Raw genomic sequence first — 11078 nt, 5'->3', positions numbered from 1 at the left:
ACCAGGAACATAGATATACTGTTCCCAGCACTGACTTACTTGGTGGAAGATAACGAACTATTTGTAACTTTTATATATAATTGCTTTTTTTTATAAAACAAATATGATCAAATATGACGAATTTTAAAAATTAATAGTACCCTTAAGTGATCAATGTTATTGGGTTTAATTTGAATGCCTTGGAATTCTCAGATCCGGACATCCTGGCATTTACATTTGTCAGGAGGTGATGAAATCCGGAATCCTCTAGATTTTTCATCTTTTTGAAGGGGATAACTGATTATTTATATTGCTGTTTATTTTTATATCCCATACACTGTATCCAGAACCACTTCTATCGCACAAAGCATAACCATAAAAATAATGTGTTATGGTTAGTTGTTGCTGTTTACAACTGGTAGTTTTGGTTCTAGTTCATATCGAACTCAGAGGGTGTGTTTGTTTCGAAATATAATCCATCGACACTTTCTTTGCTTGAAATTTTCTATTAGTTATATCAAATTTATGTTTCTTTATTTTCTTTAATCATTTTTATTGATTTTTCATAAGTAAAATCATTGTTAAAATGTTAACAGATAATGTAAGTGCATGGTTTCATGATGCTCCAAAATGAGAGTACTGCATATGTTTGAAAGAAGCGCACCTCTGAAAGCAAAGTTGCCAAAAATGGTAAACCGAAAGTTGACGAACAGATTCATATTTGCAGTAAACGTTTAAAATTAGGTGTTCGTGTTGTTGCATGGTGGACAGAATAATTGGAGAAAAGTATTGCATATGCCGAATTCCTTGTTAAATTTCTAGGATTTGTCAAAATCTTACGCAAATGTATGTGAACCTCATAATAAAATTAGCTAAGTTGGTTAGTTTCGGTTCATAAATTTCAGTTAAATTCATGATATATTAAAGCTAAAAAAATATTTCACTGTTATGGTAAGAAATGACTTGGATTGTGTATTGATTATATTGTCATCTTTCTAGGATGAATAGTAACACTTGAAAGCTTGACTTGAGAAATAATTTTGATTGCTCAGTGTTATTAAAGGGAAACAACTCAATATAATTTTAGTTACATGAATAACGAAACATACCCCATGCGGGGGCTTTAGTGAAATAAAATGTCTTATGTGTTACGAAAGACCAAGGATCATCATAATAAATGGACATACAATGGCTGTAATTACACATCAGAAGCTACTCTTAATATGTACTAACCTGTACAGTTTGAAAAGTTTTAAGGCTTGGCATCCGGTAGATACATGTATATCAACATGCATTTGTCATGATCAAAGTGAATCTCATTGGGGTCTAAGCATGACGCTGGATTGTCGATTTTTGTAAGCGTGACATGTGAAAGTCAACTTGTTGTATTGTGAAAACGTGAAATGAGGTCTAGCGGGACTGGGGAAATGACAAAAATATGAGAATTGCTTACATACATTGTGTAAGTGAAATTCGGGAATCTGACAAAAGAGTAAGTGGGATCCGGGATCGGAATCCCCCAATGAGACCCCCATCAAACATAAATGCATTTTGGGTTTCAGAAAGGTTTGATGGATTTTTTTGCATTCATGCTGTTTGTGCAATCATAATAAGAATATTAGATGTTTTTAAACATTCTATATCAGGCCTCGACAATAAGGCTTGTCCGATTGTCCAGTGCCAGAGGAAAAAAAGGTCGGACAAGTTAAAGCTATATCAAGCTTGTCCAATGGGACAAGTACATGTACGTAAATCTATTCCAGATGCAGAAAATAAATTTAATCCAACTTTGATGAACAAAGAAATTATAAACAACAAACAAGAAAACAAGTATTAATTTGACATGTGTCTGTTTTCTGTTTATTCAAATGCAAAACTTTTTCTTCAACATGTTTACTAGCAATCAATCATTTTATACTGCTTCCTTGTCAGGTACTTTTTAACAGGTAAAAAGTATACTTTAAATGGAAACCAGTCTTACTGATCCGAATCAGTGATACCCTTTGTAGATTAGGTAAATGTACAAGAAAGTTCGTCACCATTGACAAAAGGATTTAGTTCCAAGTTTAATAGACAGTTTGGCACCGTAGGGGACATATTTAGTGGACATGATTAATATACAGTTTTGCACCATAGGAGACATATTTAGTGGACATGATTAATAGACAGTTTTGCAACCGTAGGAGACATATTTAGTGGACATGATTAATAGACAGCAAGGCAGGACCCAAACAAATCAGTACCTCCTCTTTCTACCTTATTCTGTTCCTTATAACATGTATAATAAATTCCAAACCGGATCATACCGGTAAATTTTTTAACAAACATATTTTTGGAAAATGACGCAGTCATTGTTCCATAACTGCCGACCTGAACTTCATTACATTGCTCTGCCTACCGCGCTTGGTTTCGTATTTCCTATTTTCCAAACAAACTGGAATCTGCTTGTGTTATCATTATGCATCATTGTGTAGTATTAAACCAGCCAGGACCCAGTTTACACTGGTTTTTGCTTGTATTCCACTACACTCGAACAAAGTGTTGTAGTTTGACGGGAACCAGTTTAAGAATTTGTAAACTACAAAACGTAATGGGCTATTGTTCATTCCGTTTTGGTGTTTCATACCGACTTATATGGTTTGAATAAGCTTAAGACCATTCAAACATTAATGTGATAGGTATATTAAAGATTGTTTTACAAAAGGATTGAACTGTTTTACTTTCAAAGTCGTACTATAGGGATATCTGTCATATACGGATTTCCACTCTCACCGGTTAATTTCTTCTTTTACACGTGCTTTGGAAACTTCCTGTTTATCGCAAGTTTTAAAATTGTTTTTGAGTGAATTAAACTTATTTTAACAATCATGAAGCGTTCCAGAATCATTTTAAAGCAGTTTCTTCTTCTCTTTGATGATGGAAAATAGGTTTTCTCAAGAAAATACCGCAAACGATCGCAGAGGAATTGAAACGTACAAGTCAAGTCAGCACCTGGTTAAATTGGCATCTAGTCAAATCGGCACCTATTCGACGTCAATTCGGCATCCAATAATATTTGATATAATATTTTCTATTCAATTAATTAATTACTGTTACCAAGTACATAGTGAATATGTTGTTGTGTATTTTGGTAAACCACGAAACGAAAGTGAATATGTAGTGTATAAAGGTAAACAACGAAGCCCTTACCAAAGCTGTTGTTTTAACAATTAGACAATTTGTGTAATTGTAAAAACAAGTCAATTATTAAAATAAAATGGAAAACTATGAGTCCCTTTCAATAAATCAAACTTTCATGCCAAATAATTAGCAAATTTAAGGTGTTTGTTTTTCAGTAAAGTTTAAACAGCATTAAACCAACAATCCTGTAAAATGCTCAACTGGTGCCGATTTGACTAGATGCCAATAATATTTGATATAATATTTTCTATTCAATTAATTAATTACTGTTACCAAGTACATAGTGAATATGTTGTTGTGTATTTTGGTACGAAACAAAAATGAATATGTAGTGTATAAAGGTAAACAACGAAGCCCTTACCAAAGCTGTTGTTTTAACAATTAGACAATTTGTGTAATTGTAAAAACAAGTCAATTATTAAAATAAAATGGAAAACTATGAGTCCCTTTCAATAAATCAAACTTTCATGCCAAATAATTAGCAAATTTAAGGTGTTTGTTTTTCAGTAAAGTTTAAACAGCATTAAACCAACAATCCTGTAAAATGCTCAACTGGTTAAAATAATGCAGAAAAATACACAATATCTCATGTATTAGTCCAAATAATTATGACGTCTGGCAAGGCTATTTTATTATTTTTCTGGGACGCCTTCCTACGACGTTCAGGTGCCAATTTAACAAGGTGCCAGTTTGACTAGAATTCTTTGACAAATGTTTGAAACTATCTGAGTTTCATTAGACCTTTGATAGCAGTAACAAAAAGATTATTTACTTAATATTTTGTGGGAGAAGGGGGTTCAGACTGTGTGGCATCAGGTCTGTTTGTGCCCAATACCTTTTCGCACCCTACACGTTCGCACATTCACACTCTACTCATTCACGCCCAATTTTAATTCAAATTCAAGTTGAATAATTGGAAAATTATGGTTGTTGTTTTAAATTGCTTTGGTGTAAATACTGAATGTATTTATAGCTTGGTATGAGTAAAACATTGAAGATTTTAAAGGAAAAAACACAAAAGATAATTGTTTTTAACAGCTTGGTCCCATTGATCTGAAACAACGAAACAATAAAACATAGAAACCAAAATATAGCAATCCACTAATATAACCAAAACATGATAAAATTTATTCAACACGCAGAAACAAACATAGTCAGAATCTCACTTCATTTTGAAACAAGTCAATAAAACAAGTTATAGCAATACACTAACCAAAACATGATTAAGAGTTATTCAACACAAAATAAAATGTTGACAAAATACCACTTTATTTAGAAAGGATTATTATTATTTTTAGCAATACCTTATCCAAAACATAATTAAGATTTATTCAACACAAAAAAAAAATTGCTGTCTCACTTTATTTTGAGACAATGACAACAATTATACTTATAAGAAAACACTTGCTTACATAGTAATTAAAACACAAAACCAATTAAGATTGGGTGCGAACATGTAGGGTGTGAAAATGAAAGGGGTGAAAATGAGTGGGCGCAAACGTGAATGGAAGCGAACGGACTCAGATTCAGACTATGTACCAGTGAGAAATATACAAGCCTTTCTACGGTATTTATTTGTACAATTCAGCTAGTCTTGACCTATTCATTTGTCTTAAAAAACCAGCCAGTTGTCACCTTCACTTCACACACACACACATATACGAATATCAATTATATGCTTACGATACATGTTGCATTGTTAAACTAATTACGGTATGTGAAAATCAAGACTTGCATAAAAACTATCCCAATATTAGAGACAGTGGTGTCATTTTTCTTCAGAGCTTTCAGCTCTTTGATTTAAATAAAATGGAAGAATTTATTTACCATAAATTCGCAAAATCCTATTTGTTAATAAGTAGGAAAAAAAACACCAATACATTGTACTTGCAATATGACCTAAAGTTGTTAACTTTCTGTGTCCTTTGGTCTCTTGCAGAGAGTTGTCTTATTGGCAATCATATCTTATCTTCTTTTTTTATTGATTGTATTTGAATAAACTTGTTTCAACAAAAAAAAAACAGGATACAAATCCAATAAGAGTTCAATGACAGGCCTATCAGATGGTGCCTTATGCATTCATAGTCTGATGAGACTTTGGCATTGAGGAAAACTAAAAACTAAGTCCTGTGGACATGACTAGCTTCAGTTGTACTCATGTTTTTGAAAAGTATTTCAAAAGTTAAATATCAAATTTTGTTCTTTTCAATGTTTTAATTCATTTTGTTCCTTTAATCAATTAAAAATGTAAAAAGTTCATTATTAAGATTTTTTTTGGACAAGTAACCTTTTCATTTGGACAAGTAAGTTTTGGTATGTACATTGTACTTGTACTTGTCCTACTGGACAAGTTGGACTAGTTGAAATTTTTTTTATTGTAGAGGCCTGTATATAGAGATAAATTTATAGGTTTTATTATATTTCAGGTTAAAATTGTAGCAAAGCCTTTGATAATATAAAGACGCCAAAGATGCAAAGGTAAGTCCTCTTTGTCCATGAGTACCTTGATTTGTCACATTAAATTAATTGTTTCAGAGCTGATGAGTTAAGTTAAGTAAATTACAACTAGTTATAAGTCTGATGCACTGTCTTGATTTAAAATCATTGTCTCAGATTAGGAGGCCAGATGTGTATCAACATCATATTTCTTATCTCAACACATAATTTAATTTTCCTGTCCAGTCACAGGAGACAACCCCATAAATGATTGGTGTATTGCTCTGTCTTCCAATAATTGTTTTTTGTTCCATGTGTTTTCAGTGTTGCACGTTTCTTGGGTGTTGGTGAAATTGACGAGGGCACAAAAGAAAGATACAGACAAAGAAGAGAGAAATGCTATAGAACAGATCTGAAATTCCAGGGAGATGAAGTGGATTTTGGAAGAAAAAGCTGTGTTGGCAGAAAAGAGTGTAAACCAAGGAAGAGGGAGTCTTTATTTCAGATTGTTGGAAAAGCTGTGGTAAGGTTACAAATTGCTGCTAAAAAGATTTAACCACTTTGACTCAAACATACATGTACTATTAAAGAAATAATATGGAGCTGAGCATATGTCCAAAATATGTATTTTGCAGTTAAAAAAAATTGAATGCATGTAGCAGTCTGAAACACCAAAAGGAACAAAAAACCCATAACGTCTTGTAGATTATATTGCATCTTCCCGCAATTTTTTTTCGGATATGATGTTACTCAAAAAAGTTGGCTAAAGCATATAAGTACATGTATATTTCCTGCGGTTCTATGATAATAATATCCTCTTATCCTAAAAAATTATGCATGAACATGTTAATGAATAACAGTTTCAAGTACAAAAAACATATCTTCACCTGTACAGAGTTTCAATCCAAATCTATTTGGTGTAAATTAAATAGATATATCATGTTATGGAGGGGTATTTCGCTCATGATATATCTGTTCATAAGCTTGTTCAACGCTGACTTCATCACTTTTTTCGAACAATTAAAAACAAGGGCATTCCAGTAAATGGTATGCAATGCTACATGTATGAAAAAAAATAAAAAAATTGTAATGAGTCATTTGTATCTATATTTCTAAGTAAATGGATTTTTAATATATTTAAACCTTATACAAGAAAGCCAGATTGTGATTGGTTGATTACCAGTGTATTTTTCCCATATTCTAATATTTTTTCGTCATTTTCAAGGAATTTACCCGTTTTTCACCACTGCTGGTGAGTTTGCCTCAAACACCATGGTATTTGCCATTTTGGATATTCCTTTTTAGCTCACCTGGCCCGAAGGGCCAAGTGAGCTTTTCTCATCACTTGGCGTCCGTCGTCTGTCGTCGTCCGTCGTCATCGTTCGTCGTCCTGCGTCCGGCGTTAACTTTTACAAAAATCTTCTCCTCTGAAACTACTGGGCCAAATTTAACCAAACTTGGCCACAATCATCATTGAGGTATCTAGTTTGAAAAATGTGTCTGGTGACCCTGCCAACCAACCAAGATGGCCGCCATGGCTAAAAATAGAACATAGGGGTAAAATGCAGTTTTTGGGTTATAACTCAAAAACCAAAGCATTTAGAGCAAATCTGACAAAGGGTGAAATTGTTTATCAGGTTAAGATCTATCTGCTCTAAAATTTTCAGATGAATCTGACATTCCATTGTTAGGTTGCTGCCCCTGAATCGGTAATTTTAAGGAAATTTTGCTGTTTTTGGTTATTATCTTGAATATTTTTATAGATAGAGAAATACTGTAAACAGCAATAATGTTCAGCAAAGTAAGATCTACAAATAAGTCAACATGACCAAAATGGTCAGTTGACCACTGTAGGAGTTATTGCCCTTTATAGTCAATTTTTAACCATTTTTCGTAAATCTTAGTTATCTTTTAGAAAAATCTTCTCCTCTGAAACTACTGGGCCAAATTAATTGAAACTTGGCCACAATCATCTTTGGGGTATCTAGTATAAAAATTGTGTCCGGTAACTCGGCCAACCAACCAAATTGGCGGCCATGGCTAAAAATAGAACATGGGGAAAAATGCAGTTTTTGGCTTATAACCCAAAAAACAAAGCATTAACAGCAAATCTGACAAAAATAAAATTGTTGATCAGGTCAAGATCTATCTGCCCTAGAATTTTCAGATGAATTGGATCATCGGTTGTTAGGTTGCTGCCCCTAAATTGGTAATTTTGAGGAAATTTTGCTGTTTTTTTGTTATTATCTTGAATATTATTATAGATAGAGATAAACTGTAAACAGCAATAATGTACAGTAAAGTAAGAACTAAAAATAAGTCAACATGACCAAAATAGTCAAATGACCCCCTGAGGAGTTATTGCCCTTCATAGTCATTTTTTAACAATTTTCACAAAATTTGTAGATTTTTACTAACATTTTCCACAGAAACTACTGTTTTAGATAGAGATAATTGTAAGCAGCAAAAATGTTTATTAAAGTAAGATCTTCAAAAACATCACCATCACCAAAACACAATTTTGTCATGAATTCATTTGTGTACAATGTTTAATATTAACATAGACCAAGGTGAGCGACACAGGCTCTTTAGAGCCTCTAGTTTACCCTCTCTAGCATATTCCCACCAAATTTTTTCGGATATGAAGTTACATAAAAAACGAGCTAACACATATTAGTACATGTATAATTTCTGTGGTTTTATGATAATTATAGATTATCTTTGATCATCTCAACGAGATTGATTTTCTTGCTTGAGCTGGTAGGCGAAAATGAGAAAAGCAATTAAGTAGAGATGAGCAATATCGCTATTTTACCTATGACAATGTTGTCGATTTCATGTCAATTTCATTAACATCCTCACATGCCTGCTTAGTTTCTAGCAATAATTTTCCATCTCAAGCTAGCAGCATGATATGAAAAATTATCACAAAAAAGTATCAAAGGCAAAATGCACAAAATAGTGATAATATCCTCTTATCCTAAAAATTATGCATAAACATGTTAATGAATTACAGCTTTCAACTAATAACAAATTATCTTCACCTGTACAGAGAGTTTCAATCCAAATCTTTTTGGTGAAATTAAACAGATATAGCATATTTATAATATGGATTAGGTAAATTATAAGTTTTGAAAACTAGAGGCTCCAAAGAGCCTGTGTCGCTCACCTTGGTCTATGTGAATATTTAACAATGGAGACTGATGGATTTATGACAAAATTGTGTTTTGGTGATCGGGATGTGTTTGCAGATCTTTCTTTTCTTAACATTCTTGCTGCTTACAATTATCTCTATCTATAATGAACTTGGTCCAATAGCTTCAGAGGAAATGTAAGTGAAAATTTACAAATTTTAGGATTTTTTTTTAAAAATTGACTGAAAAGGGCTATAACTCCTTGGAGGGTCAATTGACCATTTTGGTCAAGTTGACTTGTTTGTAGATCTTACTTTGCTGAACATTTTTGCTGTTTACAGTTTATCTCTATCTATTATAGTATTCAAGATAACAACCAAAAACAGCAAAATTTCCTTAAAATTACCAATTCAGGGACAGCAACCCCACAACAGGTTCTCTGATTCATCTGAAAATTTCAGGGCAGATAGATTTTGACCAGATAAACATTTTAACAACTGTCAAATTTGCTCTAAATGCTTTGGTTTTTGAGTTATAAGCCAAAAACTGTGTTTTACCCCATATGTTCTATTTTTAGCCATGGCGGCCTTCTTGGTTGGTTTGGCGGGTCACGCCACACATTTTTTAAACTACATACCTCAAAGATGATTGTGGCCAAGTTTGGATTAATTTGGCCCCGCAGTTTCAGAGGAGAAGATTTTTGTAAAAGATCACTAAAATTTACAAAAATGGTTAAAAATTGACTTTAAAGGGCAATAACTCCTAAAGGGGTCAACTGACCATTTTGGTCATGTTGACTTATTTGTAAATCTTACTTTGCTGAACATTATTGCTGTTTACAGTTTATCTCTATCTATAATAATATTCAAGATAATAACCAAAAACAGCAAAATTTCCTTAAAATTACGAATTCAGGGGCAGCAACCCAACAACAGGTTGTCCGATTCATCTGAAAATTTCAGGGCAGATAGATCTTAACCTGATTAACAATTTTACCCCATGTCAGATTTGCTCTAAATGCTTTGGTTTTTGAGTTATAAGCCAAAAACTGCATTTTACCCCTATGTTCTATTTTTAGCCATGGCAGCCATCTTGGTTGGTTTGGCGGGTCACGCCACACTTTTTTTAAACTAGATACCCCAATGAAGATTATGGCCAAGTTTGATTTAATTTGGCCCAGTAGTTTCAGAGGAGAAGATTTTTGTAAAAGTTAACGACGACGGACGACGACGACGACGGACGACGACGGACGACAGACGACGGACGCCAAGTGATGAGAAAAGCTCACTTGGCCCTTCGGGCCAGGTGAGCTAAAAATGAGGATTCCCTCTTCAATTTCAATAACTTTAATGGCTGATTACAGTTCTATAAAATGTTCAGGATTGCTTTAACCAAATAATTTGATTTGCTCTATATATATTATTTTTAGGGAGCAAAAGATAAAAGTGGAAAGCAAAACGTAGAAGAGAAAATGAGAAGTTTTGCACCAGCTGATCTTAATAACAAAGAGAAGTATCCAGAGCCATCACCTGCTGATGTAACTAAGGTAATACTCCACTCACACACAGGTAAACTGCAATGACCTTGTCAGTCACACACAGGTAAACTGCAATGGCCTTGTCAGTCACACTTAGGTATACTGCAATGACCTTGTTAGTCACACACAGGTATACTGCAATGACCTTGCTAGTCACACACAGGTATACTACAATAACCTTGTCAGTCACACACAGGTAAACTGCAATGACCTTGTCAGTCACACACAGGTAAACTGCAATGACCTTGTCAGTCACAAACAGGTATACTGCAATGTCCTTGTCAGTCACACACAGGTAAACTACAGTGACCTTGTCAGTCACACACAGGTATACTGCAATGACCTTGTCAGTCACACACAGGTATACTGCAATGACCTTGTCAGTCACACACAGGTATACTGCAATGACCTTGTCAGTCACACACAGGTATACTGCAATGACCTTGTCAGTCACACACAGGTATACTGCAATGACCTTGTCAGTCACACACAGGTATACTGCAATGACCTTGTCATTCAAACACAGGTAAACTGCAGTGACCTTGTCAGTCACACACAGGTATACTGCAATGACCTTGTCAGTCACACACAGGTATACTGCAATGACCTTGTCAGTCACACACAGGTAAACTGCAATGACCTTGTCAGTCACACACAGGTAAACTGCAGTGACCTTGTCAGTCACACACAGGTAAAGTGCAATGACCTTGTCAGTTTGATTGTCTTTTCTTCTAAAATTTTTGTACTTATTTCTTATTAAACGACCGCAGAACTTAAAAATAAATTTGATTGATATTGGTATCTGCATCGTC

At 33.9% G+C, this 11078-nt stretch overlaps 1 protein-coding gene across 7 annotated transcripts in view; it reads left to right on the top strand.

Moving 5' to 3' along the window:
• The first annotated feature begins 619 nt into the window (after positions 1–619).
• LOC134712825 (inactive rhomboid protein 2-like) overlaps positions 620–11078 on the top strand; it is a 33846-nt gene continuing 23387 nt past the window's right edge. For 4 of the 7 annotated variants that reach the window (XM_063574813.1, XM_063574795.1, XM_063574803.1 and 1 more), the window contains exons 1-4: positions 621–825; positions 5586–5637; positions 5920–6118; positions 10159–10275. In XM_063574813.1, coding sequence (XP_063430883.1) covers positions 5630–5637; positions 5920–6118; positions 10159–10275 — 324 coding nt within the window. In that variant the 5' untranslated portion in view covers positions 621–825; positions 5586–5629. Of the gene's footprint in view, positions 860–5585; positions 5638–5919; positions 6119–10158; positions 10276–11078 lie in introns of all 7 variants that reach the window. The other 3 variants (XM_063574767.1, XM_063574777.1, XM_063574786.1) reach the window with 3 other exon arrangements.

The sequence above is a fragment of the Mytilus trossulus genome, chromosome 1, assembly GCF_036588685.1.
Source record: "Mytilus trossulus isolate FHL-02 chromosome 1, PNRI_Mtr1.1.1.hap1, whole genome shotgun sequence".
NCBI lineage: Eukaryota > Metazoa > Mollusca > Bivalvia > Mytilida > Mytilidae > Mytilus > Mytilus trossulus.
The sequence above is the reverse complement of the archived record's forward strand: the minus strand, read 5'-3'. Positions and strand labels throughout refer to the sequence as shown.